We start from the raw sequence: 27,249 nt of genomic DNA, 5'->3' as shown, positions 1-27,249 counted from the left end.
AAAACCATTTGAAGCATCCAAGACCACTTATCCACTTCAAAACGTGTCAGCAGCTATTCAACTACTTATGAAAATGAGTTTTGTGAAAATTCATGTAGTTTGAGGCCGAGTATTCTAAAACTAGAAAAGGAATCTTAAATAATCTGTTACGGTACACATGAAAGTGACAGAAACGTGGCTAATTCTCTAACGTTAGCTGAGGTATACATGCTATACAGTTGACTAGATCTCAGAAGATTTATAATAAAAACTTCCCCTTTCCACTTAAAGATCATAAGAAGTCAGCACAATCTGGTCTTCTCCCTGCTGAAAGGGTATTTAGTTTGGGATGTAATGTTTTAAAACAATAATACAAACCTCCTGGGAGAATACCACAATAAATGTCTCAAAAACCACTCAGTTAATCCCAGGGTATAATCCGGCTGTTTTAAATTACTGCAGGGAATATTACGGGCCTTAATGACACTGTAACTGCTTAAAGCCAAAGAAAGCTAGAAAGAGAGGCCAAAAAGATGAGCTCAGAGCCAGCTGAAGTGACAACAAACATGTGGCTGTTTATTAGGATTGGAGAGGTTTAGTCTGCAGATGTTTGTGGTCTCTAGAAGGTTCCAGAGGAATGAGTTGTTACGAAGATTTGCAGAGTTTGATGAGAGCAAGATTCTTCTTGGAGATGGCAGGCCCCAGACAGGGAGGCCCAATGGTAGAGACAGAATTTATAGATTTCTGCGGTCAGATCATACTCTACTGGTTCCACAATGTACATCAACAAATTAATATTGTACGGATGTCATTTCAAAGCCTCCTAAAGACGAGAGTCATTATTGAAGCCATTAGAGCACAGATGGTTCAAACTATATGCAGATATTCATACTTGCATTTTTGCATTATAGCTGCTTTTTTTTTCTGTTGAACTGTAATGAATTGTCTCATAATCTATTCCATCTTCTTGCCATTAGCAGGCTTTGAATGTTCACAAATAGGAGCAAAGAACTCATTTTCCAGAGCTTTAATCACACAAAGAGGGAATGCCTAATTCTCTAAATGAAATGGTCTGTGATCACTGAAGCAGAGATTTAATATATCACGGCAAATTAGGTAGATTTTAATAAATTACTTATCTCCCTGAATACTTTACATATGCTTAAGAAGGAACATAGCCTGTTTGCAAACAGTGAAAACCCACAGCCTATAAAAATCCTTTGAAGAAAATGACAAATAAAAAAGTAAATTAAAAAATGAAATGCATTATATCCTAGACCTCTAGAGACAATTCCTTTGCAGCATTGATTCACAGCTCCATTAAAAATATCAATTAAATCCTTCAGTGAGATTGAGTAAAAGCTAGAAAATTAACTTTCTGAGCTGCTTTTCGAGGATCTGGTTATCCAGATACACCCTAGCATTGTACAAGCTTGATGTAAATTTAAAAAATGATAAAAAGATACTCCTTTCAGGTCTAACTAAGCATATCAGAATTTGAGGCATATTTTTAATATTTTCTTTCTATGTCATAAGCTAAGTTTTCAAAGTGTAAATTTCATGTATCTGTCTCTTCTTTACATACACACATTCCTGGATCCCATATTACCATTACAAATACATGAAAACAATACAAATAAGAAGAACTGTAATTTTTAAGAAAGAAAAACAAAAAACTTGCAGTAATTTAATAAGTTGGTGCCAAGTCTCATTCTTTATATTTAATTGATAGAAATGGCATGCATCAAAGAAAATGCATACTGAGCTTTAATGTGCATAAAATGGATATTAGCATTTTAAAGAGGAAGATTAACACATTTATCCAAGTAATTTTCATATATTGCTTCTAATAAAATCTTCACAGTGCAAAACTCTTAATGAGGCTAATCATACACATTCCATTTAGTGGGACAATTAGGGATAACATAAAAGTATTTCTTTTTCATAGGTTTTCTAAGATTTATGCTTTTTGCTTATTAAAAATAAAAATGCGAATTGCATTTCAGTTCTTCATAAGAAAATGTTGAAAATGCAAATAGACTTTCTCATGTTATCATGTAGGTATAAATTATTGAGAGGGTGTTGCCCACTGTGGAGAACTTAAGTCCTGAGGGGGTGGCAGTCATGGGAAGGAGGGAATAGAAAAATAAACAAATGGAAAAAGTATACAAAACTTGAACACTTCAAACCCAGGCCTCCTCCCTCCCAGCTTCCCTTGAATTATAGATTACATACACCAGAGTAATTACAAAAATCTTATCTAAGTGCTTTCATGTGAGCATTTACTCAGGAGTAGGAGATGCCTCTGGAGCAGTTTCTTTCAAGCCTCCAAGTCATCTCTGTATTGCTCGTAGACAGACCGTAGGGCATGGAGTGCTTCGACAGTTACCCTGAGCTTGCCAATACCTCCACCATCTGCTCGAGCATCCAAAACTAGGGAGAAGATAGCAGAAAAGTGTTAATATCATTCAACAGATTTTTCTTCAGAGAGCCTAGCTGAAACAGTAGTTGAAAAGATGAAAACAGCTCTACAGAAGTCCGAAGTTCACTGGTATCTCAGAAATCTAAAAATCAAAGCTTGTCATATGTGTATGAGTGTGTATACACATTTCAGATGTACTGTATGTATGTATACATATTGCTTGTAGAGTTAAAACTAATGATCTAATCCTGAAGTTTACCCAGTGGAAAGGCTATAGATAATGATTCCCACAGAATCAGAATTTCTTAGTAGGAAATAAAAGTCTAAAAGGGATCAAGATAAGACAATGAAGAATTTGTTCTAACATACCGTGTTAACAAATATCAGAATGGCAACTTACTGTAAAGAAATTACATGATCATAATTTGAAATGGTTATTTATATATTTTTAAAGATTTTTTTTATGTGGACCATTTTTAAAGTCTTTATTGAATTTGTTACAATATTGCTTCTGTTTTGTTTTGGTTTTTTGGCCACGAGGCATGTGGGATCTTAGCCCCCCGACCAGGGATTGAACCTGCACCCTCTGCATTAGAAGGTGAAGTCTTAACCACTGGACTGCCAGGGAAGTCCCCTGGAATGGTTATTTATCTTTCTAAGGAAAACATTCCATTTAAAATAGATTATATGTGCAATTAGAAAAAGTTAAAATGGCAGACCCAGAATCTTAAGGTCTATGGATTGGCTTTGAGGGTCTATGAACTGATGTTGCAAGAAAGTGGATGTAAAATTTTGAGCGTCTGTGGGCTTTTCTGGTACACCAGCTTTCAGTGGTGTATCAAAGGCAGACTGTTTGATAATTCTCTGAGCTCAGTGGTGGGGGCCAAATGGGATGCTGATTCAGACCCCAATCCTCTGTGAACAGTGATACCTACTAGTGACTCAAGGCCAGAATTTTGGACTTTGTAAGTCTTGACAGCACTTATGAGTCTATATAGTTTCCTATGTATTTTGCTTGTGGTTTTCCTTGAACTTTTAATATGTGTGTGTGTTTAATTCCAAGAAAATTTGTAAGGAAACCTTCAAATAAAACTTAGTATACAAAGACTTAGGTGGAGAAATGAGCAGGCAGGGAGATTGCAGGGGCACAAATGGTCCCCAGCGCACTGCCGAGCCTTCACCTCTTCTTTGGAACGCCTCACTTCTATGTCTGGCACAGAGCAACGCATTAAAAACCTAACCTTACCAGCATTTAATTTTCTGACTCTTTCCCAGAACAAGGCCACAATAGCTGTCTCTATCAGACCAATATGATCATTTGTGGTCTTGCAGAATGAGAAGATGGCTTTTGAAACAGCACTGACTGTAGAAAAGATAAAGAATATAAAGCACAGATAATTTTGAACATTTTTGTCAGACTCTCTTGGTTCTGGGTGTTTTTAATAGGATTTAGGTTCATATTTTAATCCTCTCATCTTTTTTTTCTGTGCCTGCCAAAGTTGTGATATGTATGTGATATGTATAGCTTATAAAATTTCCCAGAATAGGTTTCTAATTTGGTTACTTGGTCTAATTTGGTTAATTATTTGGCTTGATCCTGACTTTTGAGCACTTGACACACATCCAGGACAAGCAGCTTGACATGTGAACCACAGCTGAACTATGGTGTAAGCAGAGTGCCTGGCACTTAAGAGGTGCTCAGTTAAGTGTTCATTTAATGCATGAATAAATGAGTAAACAAACCGTGTACATTTTTCCAGTGATGGATGGCTCTGCTGACTTAAGAAATGAGATTAGGACTCAGCCTCGTTTCTTCATTTATTGTACAGCCCAGGCCATCCCTGATTATTATTTTTAAAAGTCTTGATTTCATAAAGTACAGTGCCTTCAGTATGTTCTAAGTATGTTATATAAGGATAAGGGGTAGAAATTAGGCATTGTTGGGACTCACACCTGGTGAGGTGAAAATCTAGAAGAGCACTTTTTATCAGGAATCCCTAACTCTTCCCTGAATCCTGATGAGAAGCAAGTGACCAAAACTACTCAGGTATTTGCAGTGACTATATCACCGGACTGTAACACTGAAGTAAAGAGAAGCCTTGCAGAATACACTGTAATGATCACTCAGAATAACATGCCTTAGCTGAAATAAGGGTTGACAGCATGAGGCTTCTATAAACAACATTACAAAAAATCCAATGTCCACATTTTTGTCCCCCACAACCCCCCCAATACTAAAAAAATGAATAATTCCTTGAGAAACGCAATTAATTATTTTTAAATTTCTGTTGATTCAAAGGAAGGCAGGGAAGGAGGGTAAGGGGGGGATGTAGGGAGAAATTCCAGCCTCAACAAAACATCAGCTTGAGTTGCAAAGGATTCAACTAGTGTGTGACTCAACGTCCTTGCAGCCAGCAAAAAGAAGGTTTTAATAAAGAATTTGGATTTCAGCAATTGCTGGTTGTACAGATTGAGCAATACTTCCACCCATACCATCAATACTTTGCTCGATGATGTCTCTCCCTTCCCGAAATATGTCAGCGAGGTCAACGTTAGCAATGCCGATGTCCTCACACTCCAGATCCTGCTCATCCTCTGGAGGGTCACTGACCACAGTGAAGCGAATGCTGAGAAGGGAAAGAACAGAGAACATCACTACAAAGTGAGAAAAAAAAATCACAAATGAAACAAAACTCCTGAATGGGTTTTTATCACAAACTGTGAAATCTCAGTTTCCAATTATTCCAATAAAAAGAAAATTATATAAGTTATTATATGAACGATTAGAATTATTATAGCACACCCAGACTTCACATGAACACTAATTCACTTTTCTAAGCACTGATTATCATTTATCACTAGAATCTGAGAAAATTACTAGGCGAAGAGAAGAACCAGATGTTCACTCTATTATACATTATCTGATCATATTTTGACATGTCTACTTTTAAGGCTAAAAGGATCAAGTGAATAAAGACCAGGGAGGTTAGGGCAGCTTTTTCAACAGAAATGCAACCTTTTCTATAGAAATGCACAACTTTGGAGTTTCTACTAAGCAATTTAACCAACTGTGTTCTATATATTCTTAATTATGTTAGCTAAATGTTGTAGCTCTACCCAATAGCTATACGAAATGTTTGTATTAGTTCAGCAATCTTTCAACTTACAATCATAGCATCCAAGTTTTATTTTACTTTTAGACATAATTGGAGGGTTCTGATGGAACTGATTTGAATTAGTGGCTTGTGTTGAGGCCAAACACACTTGGACTGACCAAATGACAGGAATTTACAGTTAAGTACTCTTTTGATATGTCTTGGCAGCATAGCTTAAACCACGAATGCTTGTAAACGACCATTTTAACCATTTTCAAAATCTATCCATCCCAAATCAGAAAGAAAACAAGAAACTTGTTTCTTAGATAACACTGTTAGGTAAAAACCTAAGTCTCTGGGATGTCATGCCTTGAAAAATATGCACCATTAAAATCCTTTCCAAATGCTTACAGGTAAACATGACAATATTTTAAAATAAGTTGCTAAAAGTATTCAACATTTCATTTCTTTACTAAGTCCCTGTTTTTCGATAGCAATAAATTCTGATCAGGAAATAGAAAGATGGATATTTTATATGATGCATAAAATAGAGAAATTAAGATTAAATGGTTAAGGGCATCCGTTCTGGGTTCAAATTTCTGCTTTCCTATTAATTAGCTGTGTGACCTTGTACAAATTACTTAACCTCTCTGATCTCGGTTTCCCTATCTGTAGAATAGTAATGATTCACTGGGCTCTTTATGAGGATCAGATGAGATGATACATGTAAATGGTGCCTGGAACACATTAAGCACTGAGTAAATGTTTGCTCTTTTATTATTACTATTTTTAATCTAGGTAGAGCTCCTTAAGCTTCTATATTTCTAAGGGGAGAAAAAAAGAATGCATGGGAAAGGCTTGTCTCAATTGAAAACCGAGACACCCAAATTATACAATGACTGTATCACTCATTAAACAAGAAGAATGATGATGAAAGATATTGTCCTAAAATGAATATACTTAGAAAAGAAGGAATTAGAAGTGATATTTGACGCACATTTTACACCCACAAGACTTACAGAAAGGATGGAGGCTACAAGATTGTAATAATATTAAGTGTTATCCTTATATAATGTCTCATATCTAAGGATAATTATCTATATACTTTACAAATGCATACCATTACCTCCACTGAATATATGAGAATTCTGAGACAAAAAGAAAAAAAAAACCTTCTAAATGCCAGAGAAAGGGCTAAAAACAAAAAATGCAATATTTCTGGTTTAGATTCTATAGAGAGCAAAATGAGATGTCAAATACAAAATTAAGAAACTAAAGTTAGGCTCTAAAGGGAGGAAGGTACACTAAAATAATTTAAAAACTACAGCTTGGCTTCAGCTAAACTGTACATACACATACATGGACACACACAGACACATCTTATCTTACCTTGAACCCTGCCAAAACAAAGAGATGAAACCTTGCTTTACGTGCTGAAGAGGCTTCACTAACCAGCTTAAATGTCATCTCCTCGGGTTTGCCTTCATGTTATTATTACTTTTTTTATTCCTACTTTTTGTTTTTGGCCACGCTACAAGGCTTGTGGGATCTTAGCTCCCTGACCAGGGATTGAACGGGGGCCTGGCAGTGGTACTGCGGAGTCCTAACCACTGGACCGCCAGGAATTCCCTTTATGTTATTTTCCATTTTAGCAGCTTGTTCAGCTTTCTCTTAGTACCTACTGTAATATGTAATTGGTTGACTTGTTGTCTGTCTTCCTCAGTGGAATGTATACTCCATGAGTGCAAAGATTTCCTCTTGTTCAGCATTTTAGTTCCTGATACTTAGGTAGGGATCATAAGTATTTGTTGAATTACTACATGAACTGCAAAATGGAAGTCCTAGTTGAAGGCTGGCTCATTTGGGGAAGGTTGACTGGAGAAGGCAGGCCTTGTGCTGGGCCTCAAGATTTAGACCTCAAACGTCACCTGCTGTCATTTAGGAAACCAGAAGGCACTGAAACTCCTTAGATCATTTAGCATTTTTGATTATTTCCTCATTCTGAAATAGTTCGTTTTTATATGAAACAGGATAGAAGAGCCTAAGGGCTCACCTGTGAGTTTTACCTACTGGAGTGCTGATAGTTATGTTGGATCTGTACAGTAGAACACTGTGAAAGGGAAGAAATGAAACCAAAAAGGAACCTTAAGTCGGTGTCAAAACCATGACTTCAAATAAATAATTTCCAGACTCCCATTTCAATGTGTTGCCTTTTAAAGTGACGCTTGTATATTTGCAAATATAGCATGGGGCAGAATGCAAAGGTACTATATGGGATTCATTATACAATGCACATCATCTTATGTGTGTCAGAGAAGATTGGCCAAACCTATCTAACTGTGGCTCTATAAGTTATCACCAATGTTCAAGGGGGCTACTGTCTGAGAAAATGAATTCTTATAAACTAGGAGGTACTTCAAGTAATGTGACCTCAGAGTACTTAAAAAAGGTGAGAACACTCACTGGAATAACAGTTGTCTTTTGGTTGTGGAAAAATGTAAATGTAAACTCCTTTTTTTTTTCCCCCTTAAGAAAATGATACTGTCAAGGGAGAGAAATGGGACAGGGATATTCTCCCATGATGGCCCCATCCCTCCCCTGGCAGTCCGAGGAGCACGTGGCCGGCGCTCCAAGCCCTCAGCTGTCATCAGCCCCGAGCCAGTCACTCTGCACCTGCAGTGCCTCTTGCAGTATCTAAAATGATATGAACATTTGTGCCTCTGTGGGCATTTAGAAATTTTTAGGGAAACAATGATGGGAGAGTGGGAGTCATTATAGCTATGGTGGACTTTTTTTTATTTTTAAAGCTCAGTTCTGGGCAGTGATGACCCAGCTTCTTGACCGCAGAGAAGTAGATGACATGGCCAGTGCTGTTTAATCACTAGTGACCTGGGATACCCCAGGGGGCTGGTGGTATTTGAGGTGGCCTTGAAAGAAGCTGAAGTATACAAAGTAAGTAAAACCTGAGTGATTATCTACCGTCCTGGGAAAAACAGAACCTCAGGGCAATTAATAGGGTTTTCCTACTCTTTCTTCAGAATCAAGATCCAAGGAGGGACTTCCCTGGTGGTCCAGTGGTTAAGAATCCTCCTTCCAATGCAGGGGACACAGGTTTGATCCCTGGTCGGGGAATGAAGATCCCACATGCTGTGGGGAAACTAAGCCCACGTGCTCTGGAGCCCACACACCACAACAAGAAAGCCCACGTGCTATAACTACTGAGACTGAGTGCTGCAACTACTGAGCCCGCATGCCACAACTAGAGAGCCCGCACACCGCAACTACTGAGACTGTGTGACACAACGAAGATCCCACATGCTGCAACTAAGACACGACGCAGCCAAAAAAAAAAAAAAAAATCGGGCTTCCCTGGTGGCGCAGTGGTTGAGAGTCCGCCTGCCGATGCAGGCGACACAGGTTCGTGCCCCGGTCCGGGAAGATCCCACATGCCGCGGAGCGGCTAGGCCCGTGAGCCATGGCTGCTGGGCCTGCACGTCCAGAGCCTGTGCTCCGCAATGGGAGAGGCCACAACAGTGAGAGGCCCACGTACCGCAAAAAAAAAAAAAAAAAAAAATCCAAGGAAATAATACATGTATTTCAAGGAGTTAAAGAAAAAGCCACTGTCAGATCCTAAGAGCTAAGAATTTCAGTTTCATTTCATGAAACAGAAGGTCAGATGCTAGTTTGGAAGCTCTTTTGAAAAATATAATGTGGTTAACGTTCGCTTCCTGGCCTCTAGGAAACAGGTGAACCTCAGTCTCTTTCTCATGTGGGGGAGGGGTAAGTGCTGGTTTGAGGCAGTGAGAGGCTTTGTCACTGATGGGCCATAAAGGCAAGAAGAGGACAATAGGGAGATAAAGGGTCCACCCAGGCCAACGGGGACAAGCCAGCAGAGGGGCGTTGGCGAAGCCCCCAGCTCAGGGGTTGATGGGCAGCACTTAGATAACTCCTCAGACTGCATGGATGGGAGCTCACTCAAAAGCAGGAACTTACTTACTTACTTACTTACTTGCTTACTTGCTTACTTGCTTGCTTACTTGCTTACTTACTTATTTATTTATTTATGGCTGCGTTGGGTCTTCGTTGCTGCGTGCGGGCTTTTTCTAGTTGCGGCGAGTGGTGGCTACTCTTCGGTGCGGTGAGCAGGCTTCTCATTGCGGTGGCTTCTCTTGTTGTGGAGCATGGGCTCTAGGCACATGGGCTTCAGTAGCTGTGGCTCGCGGGCTCTAGAGCGCAGGCTCAGTATTGTGGCTCACAGGCTTACTTGCTCCGCGGCAGGTGGGATCTTCCCGGACCAGGGCTCGAACCCGTGTCCCTTGCACTGGCAAGCAGATTCTTAACCACTGCGCCACCAGGGAAGTCCAGCAAGAACTTATTAAGATCAGGTTTTTTTCCTTCTCGAAAGGGTATAATTTCTCTACTGACCAAAAATGCAAAGTGTCCTGTTCAAGTTTGCCCCCAAAAAGCATTAAAAATAACATGAAATGATGAACTATTAAAAAGTGCTAGTGAGGTAAAAATTGGTATGAAAGGCTGATGAGCTATTACAAATAATAATATTACTACTGCTTATAATGACGGCAATGAATACTTACTGTGCACTTACTCTGTGTCAGGCGCTATTCTATCCATCTTACACATATCTCATTTAATCTTTACAACCACCCTGTATTATCTCCATTTTACAGATGCAGAAAGTGAGGCACTGGGTGGTTGTCAGAGGTCAGACAGCTAGTAAGTGATAGAACAAGAATTTATATTCCAGCCATTGAGTCCAGAGCGCCCCCTCCTGGCAATCACTGTTAGGTGCTTTACAGTTATACTTGACCGACAATGGGATACTTTATATACTACACTGTACAGTCTTTTGGTTGGCAAAGCACGATAGGCTCTTTACAGTTACTCTGTATGATAGGCAGGGCTGTGATATTTCTAGGAGGAAAGAGATCCAGAGAGGTCACATACTCATTCAAGGACACTGAGTGAATCAGGGAAGTAAGGTGTTCTGCTTCCTCATCTTGTGCTTTTTTTTTCCCCACCACACCACGCTACAGAGATCTACTTTGTATAAACCGCCAGATAATTTAGAATGCTTAAATGTACCTTCTATTAGGCATCTCTTGTTTAAGTAGTATCGCTTTTAAGATGTCTCTCTTGGCTTGGTTGTTTTCTTTATCCACGTAGATCACTAAACCAAAAAAAAAAAATCTGCAAGAAGTCACTCAGGAATATGCTACATTAGTACCATTCTGTATTTGTATAAATAACTGTTTTTAGAGACGCAAGTCATACCACCTCACTTGTATGCATGGGAAAAGAAAGCTGCGCTGGAAACCAGAATCAAATCTGAACAGTCATGTGATCTAATGTCATGTCACTGGCAGGTTTACGTGCACACTGTCAGAAAAGATACAAGCAACATCTAAGAGTGCCACATCGCTGTCACTGCCTGTTAATGGCAGTGGCAGTCGTGACAGTAAAAGCCAGCGGTCTTTATTGCTTTGTATTTGAGGGATTTACTGCATTTTCTTTCACCCAAGAAGCGAGTGATATGATAATGTATGGCAGAGAGCTTGTCCTTCCTGACAGCCCTGGTAATTTAATCCTTCTCTCCTGCCACAACATGCAATAAAAGAGGCAGCCTAGTGCAATGGGTCAAGGAAGTCCACAGGCTGACGCTTGCTGGTGGTTGCGTGGGGGTACGGGAGAGACCTGTGGTGGAAGGGAGAGAGAGAGGCTTTTTTAGGGTGTGAAGTTTGTCTTTGGTTTTCAAAGGTTCACGCTGGCATGCAGGAGTGTGGTTAGACTTTACTTGGCTGAAATAGAAGATTAGGTAACTCATCTAAAGACCCACCAGGAAGAAGACAGTGAACACGTGAAACTGTAAATGTCTGCACTTTGGGAAAATGGCATCTCAGAGTGTGAACACTCTAATTTTCATTCTGATTATTTTTTCTCAGCTCGGCAGCCTTTCAGTCATGCGTTAACTTCTGAAGACATTTCTTTTTCAGGTGCCATTTTGGAGTTAAAGTCTCTCCTGTGACCAGATCTCAATTTAGAGATAATCCCTGATTAAAAACACACAAAGGGTGAAAGATACCATGACAGTTCTAAAGCCAGGTTCCGTTGGGAACAAACATATTTCATACTGAGAATGTTACCCTGGACAATTTGAGTTCAATCTCAAATTATGATGTTATCAACTCATTTAATCGTTGGCTAGTTGAGCAAATATTAGCCGAGGGCCAGGGATGGCACATGCTGGGCACTGAGTGAGGCACAAAGGTCTGTGTGGAGGTGGGCTGGTAGTTTTAGAGAAGGAAGAACCAAGGTCAAACAGCAGCTCTTAGCTTTTTGCTCTTTGCACGATACCATATTCGTAAATGTGACCAATGATATAGGTTACTGAGATTTACAGGAATCATAAAAGACAAAGGGTTCTTGTAAATTTTGTAAATATAGTGTTTTACTTACCAATGCTAAAAAGGCATGCTTTAAAAAAAAGTCATGCTTTTCCACTAATGCTGGGAGATGGGACCTCATTTGGCCACCAGTACACCGAGATAAATTTGAACTTTTTTTTTCCAAATCAGATTTTTTTTGTTTTTGCTGTTAATTACCAATTCAAGAGATATGGTAGACCATATCCTTTCTGACTTCAGAGTTCTAAAGCTTTTAAGCCATACTGGCCTACATTTCTTTTGTGATAATTTTTCTCAGTTTTACTGAGATATAACTGACATATAACATTGTATTAGTATTAGGTGTACAACATAATGATTTGATATATATATAAATTGCAAAATATTTATCATAGTGAGTTAACATCCATCACCTCACATGGTGACAATTTTTTTTACTCTCTTAGCAACTTTCAAATACACAATACAGTGTTGTTAACTATAGTGGTCTACATTGCTTGAAGACAAGGGTAATCTCAGTGATTAAAAAAAAAAAAAAGACTGAATTCAACGTCTAGCATCCAAATAGTCTTTCAATTAAACTAGACCAGTTCTGATGAATCTCAACAGCTTGAAAAAATATTTTTAACGTGATAAAATATACATAACATAAAATTTACTATTTTAACCATATTTAGTCATACAGCTTAGTGGCATTCAGTACATTCACGCTGTTTTGCAGCCATCTCCACTATCCACCTCCACAACTTTATCATCTCCAACTGAAACCACACCCACTGAACAGTAACTTCCAACTCCCTCCTCCTCTCAGCCTCTGGTAACCACTATTGTACCTTCTGTCTCTATGACTGTGACTATTCTAGATACCTCTTCTAAGTAGAACCATATAATATTTACCCTTCTGTGTCTGGCTTATTTCAATTCGCATAATGTTTCCAAGGTTCATCTATGGCATGTGTTAGGATTTCGTTCCTTTTTAAGACTCAATAATGTTCCTGTATGTACATGTATATACACATACACACACATACATACAAACACAGCACATTTTGTTTATCCATTTGTCTTTTAATGGATATTTAGGTTGGTTTCACCTTTTGGCTATTGTGAATAATGCTGTGATGAACATGGTGTACAAACATCTGTCAGAGTCCTTGCTTTTAATTCTGTTGGGTACACTTCCAAAAGTACAATTGCTAAATCTTTGGCAATTCTATGTTTAACTTTTTAAAAAAAAATCTTTACCATTGAAATTGGTAACAAAAAATGGTATAGTTGTGACACCTTCTGCTTCATCCAGTTGACCAGCACACTGTATATCCTATTCTCTTAACGAAGACAAAAATAGTGGTGGCCACCATTTATTGAGCGATGTTTATTATGTACTATGTACTACACTCAATACTTTCCTTACTGCAATCAAATCTGTTAAGAACCATGCTGACCCACATTTTATAGATGATTAAGCAGACCCAGAGAAGGTAAGTAATTTGCCTCAGGTTACCTAGTTAGAAAGTGGTGGAGCTAGAATTTGAATCCAGGAAGGTCTGCCCCATGGCCTGCCTTCTTAACCTCCATGCTATACTTTCTCCTTCTTCCACATGAAGCCAGAGCTCTTCCTGCTGTTTAAGCTGCAACCATGTTGTTAGCACAGACTGGGATGTGAGAGAGAATTCCATCACTGTATCAAGAGAGGCCATCTCACCCTCCTTTCACTCTTTCTTAAAGGGATATTGCTTTAGATATTTACATCTGGTCCAGGTGCGTTAACCAGTTCTCTTGACTGAACACTTTCAAAAATTCCTTTTCGACAAATAATAAACGCTGGAGAGGGTGTGGAGAAAAAAGAGCCCTCCTACACTGTTGATGGGAATGTAAATGGTACAGCCACTATGGAGAACAGTATGGAGGTTCCTTAAAAAACTAAAAATAGAGTTACCATATGATCTTGCAATCCCACTCCTAGGCATATATCCAGAGAAAACTATAATTCGAAGAGATACATGCGCCCCAATGTTTATTGCAGCACTATTCACAATACCCAAGACATGGAAGCAACCTAAACGTCCACTGACAGATGAATGGATAAAGAAGACGTGGTACATACATACAATGGAATATTACTCAGCCATTAAAAAGAATGAAATAATGCTATTTGCAGCAACATAGATGGACCTAGAGATTATCATACTAAGTGAAGTAAGCCAGATAAAGACAAATATATGATATCGCTCACATGTGAAATCAAAAAAAAAAAGATCAAAATGAACTTATTTACAAAACAAACAGACCCACAGACATAGAAAACAAACTTATGGTTACCAAAGGGGAAAAGGTAGGGGGAGGGATAAATTAGGAGTTTGGGATTAACAGATACACACCACTATATATAAAATAGATAAACAACAGGGACCTACTGTATAGCATAGGGGACTATACTCAATATTTTGTAATAAGCTATAGGGGAAAAGAATCTGAAAAAGATATCTAACTGTCCGTCTGTCTATCTATCTATCTATCTATCTATAACTGAATCACTGTGCTGTACACCTAAAACTAACACAACATTGTAAATCAACTATACTTCAAAAAAAAAATTCCTTTTCGAAAAAACTCAAGCTACTTACTGATGAGTTTGGTTTTCCAAAAGTGTACCAAGTTAGAACTACACAGCTCTCCTGCTTGCACAAACAAGGCCTAGACTGGGGATCTTAATCTAGCCTAATGGTTCTTAGTCTTTAATGCACATCAGAATCCCTGCAGGATGTGTTAAAAATGCAGATAACTGAGCTCACCTTCCATTTCTAATTCAGTAGGTCTGGGGTAGGCCCTGAGAATTTGCATTTCTAATATCTTCCCAGCTGCTGCTTCTGCTGGTCAGGATACCACTGAGAACCAATGTTTTGGCCCAACACTCCTTTGCCTGATTTTTGAAAAGGATCAGGAAGTAGTAAACATTTTTTTTGTGTTAAACATGTGGGAGATAGAGACACTTTGGTTACCTCTAATTAGGTCATGATCCCAAGGACATCCATGTGGTGTTCTGAATTAGATGGTTAAAAAAAATCCTACAATTTCAAAACTTGAAATACATCCTTTAAAAAGCAATTCTGGTGATTATGAAACGTATCAGAACTCTCCAAAAGTTAAGCTCTTTACCTTTCATTCTCATCAGAAATCACATTTGTTTAGGACTTGCTAGATTTTGACATAAATTTACTGAAAGCATATGTCTCAAACAAGATACAAACCAGTAGTCTAAATACTTGAGTTGATCTTGACTTGTCTACCATTAAAAACACATCCCTCATTTCTGCAGGCTGGAGAAATCCTTATTTTCTTTATCAATGTCATTTGGCAGAAGAAATGCAGATGGTTTAATTATATAAAGGGTTGATAACCTCGAAGATAACTTTTGTGTTAAAGTGTTATCAACCCCCCAGTCCTTATCTTTGCCAAGTTTTTCCTCCCATTAGTAACAAAATCTGAAGTTCTGCATCCTTTTCATCTTCTGCATTAAACTTTAATTGTTCCAACAGATAGACCCTTCAGTGCTCAGAGACTAAAGGCCTAGATCTGTATAAGTCTCATAAAAACTTGGGACGATTTCATTAATTTTTTTTCTTCCCACTGTCAACTCCCTAGAAGACTTTATTTAGCCCAGACAACATTCTATAGACCTACCATTAATCTTATTCTTTTTTTTTTTTTTTTTTTTTTTTTTTTTTTTTTGCTGTACGCGGGCCTCTCACTGCTGTGGCCTCTCCCGTTGCGGAGCACAGGCTCCGGACACACAGGCTCCGCGGCCATGGCTCGCGGGCCCAGCCGCTGCGCGGCATGTGGGATCTTCCGGGATAGGGGCACGAACCCGTGTCCCCTGCATCGACAGGCGGACTCTCAACCACTGCGCCACCAGGGAAGCCCTAATCTTATTCTTTTCCAAACTATTTTCTTGCTTTCTCAGCGTTCTCCAAGCAAATTTTTCAAGCCCAATAAAATACAAATGTTTTGTTCTTGCTACCAGTGTCTAGCAAGTTAATTCAACGTTGATTCTTTTTTTTCTTCTAGTATTAGTAGCCCTAAAAAGATATATATTTTGTGTATGTGAAACTGGTATTAACACCTCTTAATAAAGAGACTGAATTAGGCTATGAATAATCCTGGGGATCACTAGTCTAAACCTCTCATTTTATGTACCTAATTTAGGCCTCAGTATACAAATCCCTTTTGAATAGATTCAAGTCATAATGCAGGGTAAAAATCATTGCAAGGTTTGGTTAACCTCTCGTCTGGTATGGTGTTCAAATAGGAGACAGCATGTACTAACTGTCTCAATTTCTGTCTCAATTAAAACGTCAGTTTGGAAATAAAACTACTTTCATTAACATTTAATAAGATTTGGAAGATATAAGCCTACATTTATATTGACCTTTCATATCAAATAACAAGTGAATGGTTAATCATTACAATAATTAGATGAGTGAGACAGTTACTTATTAACCAAAGATTCAAGGAGATTCTCCTGCAATGACGGAGATGCAAACGTAGTAATTTAAAAATAAACAGTTTCAGTATGTCCTACTCAAGTAAAAAATAAACCTTCTCCAAGGTTAATGTTATTTCTCAAATTTGCTGATGATCTAGGACTTCATTTTTTCAGATACAGTAGATATAAAACAGCATTTATTTGCTTCTAAGCACAAAGTACATTCCTCTCCCTTCCCACCAGATAAATATCCTTAAAATTCTTTTCAATTAACCTTGAAAATTCTATACAGTCAATTCTCAATAGGTAGGAATAGAAGCTGCAGAAAGGTACAGTAAACACTTCTAATGAATTAAATTCTAATAGATTACTAATAGATTACTGGTTTTCTTGTTGATATCAAATGACTAATTCATTAGAAACATAAGCAACTCTTAAAATACCATTTAGATAGTAGGGTATCTTGCAGTAAAAGGAAAACATTTAAAACAACCAAATCAATGCCAACGAACCAACCAATAAACCAACAAAAAGCCCCAAACAGACCTAGGTCACCATGTGAGAATGTACAAAATTCAGGATACTTGAGCATGTATCACAGGTTTCATCCAAAGAATGATTTGCATTGCTCCTTAAGCAAATGGAAACCTCTGTTCTGCTGCATCGCCAAGTGTCTCAATGTACAACCAATTTCTAAAAAACAATTTTGTTGTCAGTCCAACCAAACAGTCTACTGCTGCTCTTTACAACGAATAATACAAAAACCAGAAGGGCTCGTCTCTCTTCTTGGGTGGTACCTTCGTTAAAGTTAGTTGACTAGGGACTTCCCTGGTGGTCCAGTGGTAAAGAATTCACCTTCCAATGCAGGGGACGTGGGTTCGATCCCTGGTCAGGGAACTAAGGTCCCACATGCCGTGGGGCAACTAAGCCCACGCTCAACAACTACTGAGCTCGCGCGCCTCAACGAGAGAGCCCACGTGCTGCAAACTACAGAGCCCACGTGCTCTGGAGCCCAGGCGCCACAACTAGAGAGGGAAAACCCACACGCCACAACTAGAGAGAAGCCTGTGCGCTGCAAGGAAAGATCCCACATGCTGCAACTAAGACCTGATGCAGCCAAAAAAAAAAAAAAAAAAAAAAAGAAGAAATAATAATTTAAAAAAATTGAGGAATATTTTTAAAAAATTAGTTGACTAAACAGTTTTTTCATTACTAATAATATCGTAATCATGGCTTACTTTTCTGATACTTTGCAGTTAAAAGATCTCTAGGAAGCTTGAGAAAATATTTTTGGAAATGTTCTATTAGATCAAGTCAATGACAGGAAGGAGAAATCAGATTCTTGTCCTGACCATGTTACTTATTTCCCATGTGACTTCTCAACCCACCTGTTATCACAGAATTATAGAATCTGAGCTGGAAGGGTTCTTAGCACCTTATTCAACAGATAAAACATGGAATCACGAAATTGAAACACGTTGCCCAAGTTCTCGTAACTAGTAAGAATTGTAGATACGAGGAAGACTAGACCAGATCTCTGGATACTCATGATTACTGTTTCAAGCAATGAGCACGTTTCTAAAAATGCCAACTGCAAAACAAACAAACCATGAGCATTTGTAATCCTAGTGGTACAATAGCATGATTATACATGTTGATTAAAATGAAATTTATAAAACTGGTGAGAAAAAAATATTGGTGTTCAACTAGCATGAGATGGCCTTTTTGGCTAAAGATAATGCAACACTCCATCTTTCTGGTTTGTTTTAATACAGGGTTCTTGAAGAACTTAATAAGCACTTTTAACTTAGGGTCATGGCAGCTTGATATGATCTTTTTACTCCCCTCTAATTATACACTGATATATACTGTCCTTAAAAACGTCTTAAAGTTGGTTGATCTAAGAATTTACAGGGTGCCTATTGGGTCTACTTTCATATGAACTAGCTGATAGGTAAAGCCCTAAAAGAGAAAACCTGTCTGCTGCTATGAAGGGATGTGTGGGCTAAAAAATGAAAAGGTATTTTAAGAACTTATATCCCTCAATTAAAATCCTGAGCATCTAGATCCTGGGAGAGATATACATGTATATTGTAAAAACATCTATGTGATGACATTGAGCAGAAATGCAGAAATAATTAGGCCATTAAATTGTTAGAATCATATGATAAAAAAACTAGTACTTTTATTCTCCTTGAAATATCATATTTTTTGATTAAATTCAATTGTAGACACAGGTGGCATTTTTCTATGATATAGCAGGAACATCTAGAAACATTGTTTTCCCCGTTTTCGTTTTCTTTTAACTTCAGCATTACAGCTGTCCCTCAGTATCAGAGGGGGATTGGTTACAGGACCCCACAGATATCAAAATCTGAGGATGCTCAAGCCCCTTATATAAAATGGTGTAGTATTTGCATATATAACCTGTGCACATCCTCCTGTATATTTTAAATCATCTCGGATTACTTATAAAACTTAATACCATGTAAATAGATGTAAATACTATGCAAATAGTTACCGATGCATGGCGAATATAAGTTTTGCTTCTTGGAATTTTCTGGAATTTTTTTCCCCAAGTATTTTCCAACGTATTTTAGTTGAATCTGAAGATGTGGAACCCATGGATACAGAGGGCCAACTGTACCTAAATTTAATTTATTAATCCTTATGCTACAGGTTTGACTTTCATTAATCTATTCTGACAACACTTACATGATTTTATGTGAACATTAGAGAAATGTACTTTTTCCTTGTTCCTTTGGCTTCCTTCCTTCATAGATAAAAGTTTATACTATAAATACCATACCTACCATTGCTATAGTTATAGTAGACCCACTGCCCACTTTTGGGTTTTGGAAGCGACACAGGTGTCTCTTCAGCAGGAAGACTGTAGAATCGGCACTCAATGAATAGTCGCTGGATAGTATCATCTGCAGTTACTGGAGAATCATTAAGGCTTAGAGCTATGATCTCAATCCGAATATTTTCTGATGGCTGTTTAAAGAGCAAAAACAAAAAAAGATACAGAACAAATAAAACGAACAAAAAATCCTTCACTCTTTTCCACTATCAATTTTAAATAAAACATAAAGGCAGTGGCCTTCACTGATTTCTTTTTTGGAAGGTATTGTACCCTACTGTCTAGTTACACATGATAGATTATTCACGACAGAGAGAGAGAGAATGAGCTTCTAATGCCCCAGGGTTTGAAGTTAACAGTGTCACGGCAATAGTCTCCTGATTTACATTTGAGGCTATAAATACCCCACCAGTAGTCCATCAGGAATGAAGATTATGAGATCTTCATCTCCGATTACTTTCAGAATGACATGTATCAGTTGGCCTTGTTTCAAACTATGTAATGAAATACATGTTTATCACTGCTTTTATTTACTCTACGGTACCTGAGAAAGTTTTGGTTATTCAGAGATCAAAGCCTGTTGGATACTTTATAGCTACTATGCTAACATAAGTAGCTATGCGAATCCATATTAACTAGGGCTACAGTTCATTCTCTTATATAATCTGCCATAACATATTTCATTCAATAAGTAGTAAGTTTTCAAACAAAAGAAAGAAAATTTTTATCGAATTTAACACATTTTCTTGTAATTTATTTTTATCTCATTTTTACAGAATTAACTAAAAATATATATTTGTGTAATTTTCATCTCAATCCTTATTTAATAGATTTTGGTGTCACAAACATTATATGAGAGTCACATATGTTTCCTTGAGTAATAATTTAAAACAAATGATAGACTATGATTTAAAAATTAGATCACACCAAGACAATTCCTCGGTTAAATGTTTACATTTGATTTTAAATGTTTACAATTTAAAATTTGTTCTTTATTCCCCCTTACTAAATCTCTCTTTATTAAATTCAGAGGCATCCTACTATAAATTATATAACTTAAAATAATAATTAAAAATCCTGATACTAAGACCTGCTTATATAACCAACTTTTAGGAATTCATTGTCAGATGTAAATCAGTATGTAAATTCACCATAGTGATTACTATTTTTATATTTCAAAGTATATAATATAATTAATCAAATTGAAAAGCATAGGTACCCTATTGTAAAAATATTCCCATAAAGAACAATTTCCATTGCTGGCAAACCCCCTCAATATTTGATGAAGTAATTTTACCCCCTTCTTTCAAAAGACATTTTCTTTTATTATGTATTCTAAGACACTTAAACTAAAAACCTAAATCTGAATATTTCAATAAGGTTATTTTATTATTCAGTAGATTCATGGAAATTTTACTAGGATGACAGAGAAAATTCCACACCATTCTGTCTCCACTAATACAGGTACAAGGCTGCAGCTGGCAATATTACTAGGATTAGCATAGTATGATGAAATATTTAAAGGAAAATTTTTTCTAAAACCTAATAAATCAAATGACTGCCAAATGTCATTAAAGTGATGGTCTTTGACTTGAATATGCTTTTCATATTCAAATTTGAAAAGAAAGAGATGAAAGCCTGGAAAGGTTACTCGGTTTCAACTAATAACCTCAAGCCCTCTCCGTTCACGTGCATAAAAAATGAAGTTGGCTCTATTGTCTAATCTCACTTCAGAAAAGCCCTTCTCTGCTTGCCGAAGACTAACATGGTAAAGAAGGTATTTTAAATGATATTATTTTTCCTTAAAATGTATTGTGGTTGTCAAAATAGCACGCACACACATATTTTATAATTCTGGCTCAACTGCAGCACAGTGCATAATTAAGTCTTTTACATAACTTGTAATTTGACAAACTTAGAATTGTTATGACAATAGCATAAAACATTCCTGCTTCTGCACAAAAGAATCATTTTTAGAAAATAGCTATAAAAAGGCAAAAGAGGTATACATGGTTATTTCTACATTGTGAGGAGAGGAATTTAAAATTTATCACAAAACCCAATGAAGAGACAAATTAACTTTTAAATAGCAGGGGAACCAAATTTATTTAAGTGGTTTTTAAATTAATAATATATTAACTGTACAATCCCCAAATGAAAACTTGCATTACTGTAAGAACGAACTTGGGCTGTCAAATAAGCCTACATACAAAATATAATTCTAAATAAATGTAGATACTTGGATCACAGTCAGACAAACAAAATACCGAAACCAAATAAAGCAAAAGAAAACCCACTGCACTAACCAAAAAAAACAAAAAACAAAAAAAACAAAAAACAAGCTTTAAAATTATTTTTAGGATGTCTATCTTCTTTCTGGTCTAGATTTTTTTTCTTTTTTTTCTGTTATTCCCCCCACCCTGACCCAGCCTCATTACCTCTAGCATATGTCCTTTTTAATTCTCTAACTTAACTGACAGAGTTATTAGTTATCATTTCTTTGTTCCTTTGATGCTACATGAATCAAGCTAAAATAAATCCAAAAAGGGATAAGTTCCAAACAGTATATATCTAGGGAAGCACACCCTGAATAAACAATTTCTAAACGTTATAAATTTTGGCTAGTTGGGCTAGCCAACTTATTTTTCAGCACTGGAACAATTCTGGTTGTTCTCATGGCTCTGTGAATCAAAAGTTCACCTAGATTATATACGAAGATTTTCAAGATTAAGAAGCACATCAACTGACTAGCAGACAACTCCAACTTATTGTCAGAAATGAACTCATGATCTCTTCTCTCCCCCAGTCTCATTCATCCTCTAGATATTTGTTATCTCAGGTGATGACATCACCATCCACCTGGTCACCCAGAACCAGGAGACCTTGGAGCCATTCTTGCAGATCTCCATTTTCACATCCACCATATCCTATAGATCACTCATTCCTGTTCACTTTACTTCCTAAATATTTCAATGTTTCACTGAGTTACAGAAAGCTTAAGATATTTCAACATTGTGTCAGCTACTGGAGATATAAGCACAAAACAAGATGCGTTTTCTTTTTTTTTTTCTCATTTTTATCTCTAGAGAAACTCCTTCTTTATGTTCTCACATGATCTGAGGAAGGAACTAATTCAACCGTTTCTTAGTATTAGAAAGTAGTTTTATAGAGTAAGAAGGGAGAAATCAGAAGGAATCATAAAAAATAACTGGTTGGCAGAACTGTAAGCAGACAGGTGGGTGGTACGAGGCTCTAAGTTCAGTTATAGAGGGACTGTTATCTGGCTTATTGCATCACTGGTGTGGTTATGCAGTACACACTAAAAAAAAAAAATGGCTCCATTCTCATGGCTGTAAGAGAGGTGAGGCACTTCTGCCTGTCTACTTGCTTGCCTGCAGCCTCAACTCTTCTTCTGGTGGCAGAGTTCTTTCCCTCAAAACAAATCAGGTATCACCTTTCTGCTTGAAAACCTATTACCCTACACTCTCGCCATTTCCCCAGACCTGTGGTGTACTGTTAATATTGCTGGGCTTTTGCATCTGAAATCTTCTCTATCAGACAAAATTCCACTTATTTGAGGCCCTGGGCCATGCATGTACTCCTTTTATGAGAGCATTACTGATTTCCAAGACTGAGTTGCTTCCTCTTCTGGGCCCTCACTGCACTTTTTAGTCACACTGTATTGCATGGATTTGTTTACATATGAGCCTCTCTCTGTAGACTGTGAGTTCCTGGAGGCCAGGACCATAACTTATTCATCTTTTGCTATTTAACGTCCTCTCTAGGATCTGGCTCTCAATAAATACTTAATGATATAGAGTCAAGGGACGCTGAATGTCCTCTATCTATTCAGAATATCTTTTATATATTGCCAGAAATATGTGGGGCCGCAGTTATTAGTGTTTTCACCTTTGACAAATATTTATTGTATCTACTACGTTTTGGGAAGTTGGTGATTACTAACTGTTGAAAAATGTATAGAAATCTTGCCATTCTAGATTTTAATTAAATAATACTATTACAAACACCGATCAGTTTTGTAGAATCTAGGGGTAGGGTACTGTTGTTAGCTCAGCTTCTCTGTGTGTTTGAAAATTTTATTAATACTGAAAAAAATTTCAATTAGGAGAATTGGAAGGGGTAACAATATACTGTTTCAAATGACAGTGACTGAAGCATAGCCTTTTAGATGGATGCAGAATAATGTCTGTTCAGGATTACTAGAGGAATACAACTGGCCATACCTCTGTGTTACACCCTGCTCATACATAGGTTAGCCAGCCAGGATAGGGCTTTTCTTCAGGCTTTGGGCTTTTCTTGTTTTGTTTCTTTTCTATGCGTGTGAACATGTTACTAGGTGTGATGCTACTTCTCAGTACTGTTTTTGTCCTCTTCGCCAGTCATCCTATCAGCTTCCCTAGTTAGCGAGATGTCAGCATCAGCACATAAAAAGAGCACTGAAAATTTCTGATTGCGGTGAACAGCAGTAACAGAAATCACTCAGATAAGAACTGTGTGCAACTCCTTTTTAGTTGTCTGTATAGATGGACACTACACTTTATGTGATTGAATGATCTAGAAATGTGATGACAGCTTGTATTACTCTCAGAGAAAAAAGACATTAAGAGTTCTCATGATTTTGGCTCAATTCCACTACTGCTTCCTGACTGATGTTATAATTCACATTTTAGGCCATATTTCTCTATACTATTTACTTGGGCTTTTATTGGCATGCTTAAATTTTTTATGTTGTACTTCAGAAGATCATGCTGAATTCTTCCTCTGGTTTCAACCATCACAGCAGCCACAATGGGGTTGGATTGTTAGGCTTCTAAAAACTAATTCAACTTGACAGCCCTTAAACACAGTATTGCTTAACTGAGAATAGCCTCTGATAAAGGTTTGGAACTTGCTTCAGTCAGTTAGATTTAAATCTCACTATGGTGAGATTGCATGTGAGTTTTATTTCATTCTTAATTCTACAGTGAATAAGCATTTCTTTAACTTTTTAAACTATAAAGAAAATAATTTGGCATATTCAAGTACTCAACATCTTAAACAGATGTTACCTTTTTGCTGAATCTGATTTAAATCTTTTTGCTGTTACTGTGGAAGAAATAAAATATTTCGGATACAGGGAAAAGCACCCCCTCCCAATTCCTTTCCCCTTCTTCCTCATTTCCTCCAGAGGTAAATACTATCCTGAAGTTGGTGTGTATCATTCCCAAACAAGCTTTTATATTTTCTATTATGTATGTATATATATATATATAAACAATATATTATTTTCTGTTTTTAGATTTTATATGAATGGTATCATCATCTATTAAGCATTCTGCAATTTCTTCACTCAATACTATATTTTTGAGATTTATTCATGGTTATAATTAAAATCTAATTCATTAATATTAACTGTTGTATAGAATTCCATTTATATGGTCTATATAATCTCTAGTCTATTTATTTCTCTATTGATGAACAACTAAGTTGTTTAAAATATTTTGCTATTACAAAGAATGTTGCATTGAACATCCTTTTATGTTTTCTTGTGTATGTGAGTGGTTCTCTTGGCATTGCTGGGTGATAGGTATGAGAAAGTCAACTTCGTAGGATTATCAAGTTACTTCCCAAATGGTATATAAGCTTACATGAGTATTATTTTATCAGCATAAAAATACTCTGTATATGTGTATGTGTGTGTGTAAATAAATATAATTAAAGCCTACCTATAGGAGCCAAGGTATGTAGAACTTGGTACTTTATAACAAAACAATAGACACAAAATGGAAATGGAAGGTGATGACCTATGTCTATGTCCTTTAAGAATAAAAGTTTAATTAAAGTGAGCTCTAAGACAAGCTCAAAATAGTTGGTTCAAAAAGTCAAACTGGGATTTCCTTGGTGGTGCAGTGGTTAAGAACCCACCTGCCAATGCAAGGGACATGGGTTCGACCCGTAGTCTGGGAAGATCCCACATGCCACGGAGCAACTAAGCCCACGTGCCACAACTACTGAGCCTGCGCTCTAGAGCCCATGCGCCAAAACTACCGAAGCCCGCGCACCCTAGAGCCTGTGCTCCGCAGCAAGAGAAGCCACCACAATGAGAAGCCCGTGCACCACAAGGAAGAGTAGCCCCCGCTCACAGCAACTAGAGAAAGCCCGTGCTCAGCAACGAAGACCCAACGCAGCCAAAAATAAATAAATAAAATAAATAAATTTATTAAAAAAAAAAAGTCCAACTCTATCGGTACTGACAGAGCCATACGTAAGTAGAGTAGGCTGCATAACGGTTAATGGCAATTCTTACAACTTCTCTTCTTCAGGCTGGGGGCTGGCACAATCATCTCAAAGACTCAAAATAAGTCCCCTAGACCTCACACTAGGCTCCAAAGCTTCTACTTAGAAGGAATTTGATTGGGAATCAAATCCACTCTTCATACAAGTTTTGATTGAAAAGTCTTTGAGTTTTTAAAAAATAATAGCTCTTTGGGAGAAATAAGAGTAAAGAGAAACTCCAACTGTTGAAGTAATGTTTTTTCTTTTTTTTTTACAGAGATTATTCCATTTTAATAGTTTTAATAGTTAAGTATTTATTTATTTATTAATTAAGTGACACCTGAGCAGCTGAGATAAAATGACAGCCTAAAACAACAAAAATCATACATTGCATGTTGAATACTCTACCATTATAAAATTAACACACAACAATTAATACAGAAGTAGTAATTTAATACATATTTCCGACATACTGCTTACTATTTCTGAGATACTTTAGATCCCTACTTCACTTCCCAAATTGGGAATTAACACACACACACACACACACACACACACACACACACACACACAAATAATGGTAATATTTTTTTTTTTTTGCGGTACGCGGGCCTCTCACTCTTGTGGCCTCTCCCGTTGTGGAGCACAGGCTCTGGACGTGCAGGCTCAGCGGCCATGGCTCACAGGCCTAGCCGCTCCGCGGCATGTGGGATCTTCCCGGACCGGGGCACGAACCCGTGTCCCCTGCATCGGCAGGCGGACTCTCAACCACTGCGCCACCAGGGAAGCCCAACGGTAATGTTTTTAACAAACAAAACAAACCTAATCCAGTTTCCATTGGTGACAGTAATCTTTCTTTTCTCATTATGTTCTGTTAAAAGATACTATGTTGAACAAATAATATAAATAGTGAAAACTTCAGTGATGGAGATCAGACTCATGCTAGGGTTAAGAAGGCTTATTTTTAGAACACTGCCTCCCTTATATACCATGTAAATTACTGTATCTGTAATGGTCAGCAAATTACAGAAGCTTGTTACTGCATGTTCTAAAGCGATGATTGGAATATTTTTTCTTGTCCTAATACACCTGAGGGATATGACACATTTTCATCATTAAAAGTGGCTTACTATGGCAGTGCTGTGAAGGAAGGAGAGAATTTTAAAAATGACCCTCAATTTTAGGTTATTTTGATATGCTATTCCACTTTCACCATCATTGAGAACAGATGTTATAGAACAGTGGTCCTCAATTTTGGCTGCACATCAGTACCACTGGGGGAGTTTTAAACAAAATTCTGATCTAACTGATCTGAGTGGAGCCTGGGGCCTGGCATTTAGAAATGTTTCCTAGGTGGTTCTAACATGCAGCCATGGTGAGAAGTACTGCCTTTCCCTAAAGCTGTGGTTCTCAAATTTTGGCACACCCCAGAATGACCTGAAAGGCTTGACAAGACACATATTTCTGGGCTCCAGTCTCAGAGCTTCTGATTCATTAGGTCTAGTGTGGGGCCCAAGAATTTGCATCTGTCACAAATGCTCAGGCGATGCTGATGCTGCTGGTCTGAGGACCACACTTTGAGAACCATTGCTCTAAACCAGAAAAGATTCACCCTTTATTTGTTGGCCCTTTCTATTTATAGAAAAGCTTCTACAATTCATAGTAAACTGTTCTTTAGTTATTATTTAACATTTTAGTACAGAATT

General features: G+C 37.4%; 1 protein-coding gene across 1 annotated transcript in view; it reads right to left on the bottom strand.

The window, feature by feature from the left end:
* Positions 1-410: 410 nt before the first annotated feature.
* Positions 411-27,249, bottom strand: part of RPGRIP1L (RPGRIP1 like) — a 98,608-nt gene continuing 71,769 nt past the window's right edge. The window contains exons 23-26 of the mRNA XM_081216483.1: positions 19,218-19,401; positions 10,600-10,684; positions 4,895-5,028; positions 411-2,412 (exon numbers count right to left, since the gene is read on the bottom strand). Coding sequence (XP_081072609.1) covers positions 2,300-2,412; positions 4,895-5,028; positions 10,600-10,684; positions 19,218-19,401 — 516 coding nt within the window. The 3' untranslated portion in view covers positions 411-2,299. The remainder of the gene's footprint in view (positions 2,413-4,894; positions 5,029-10,599; positions 10,685-19,217; positions 19,402-27,249) is intronic.

Source organism: Mesoplodon bidens (assembly GCF_964165515.1).
Source record: "Mesoplodon bidens genome assembly, chromosome: 18".
Classification (NCBI taxonomy): Eukaryota; Metazoa; Chordata; class Mammalia; order Artiodactyla; family Ziphiidae; genus Mesoplodon; species Mesoplodon bidens.
This window is presented reverse-complemented; position numbering and strand designations above follow the sequence as displayed.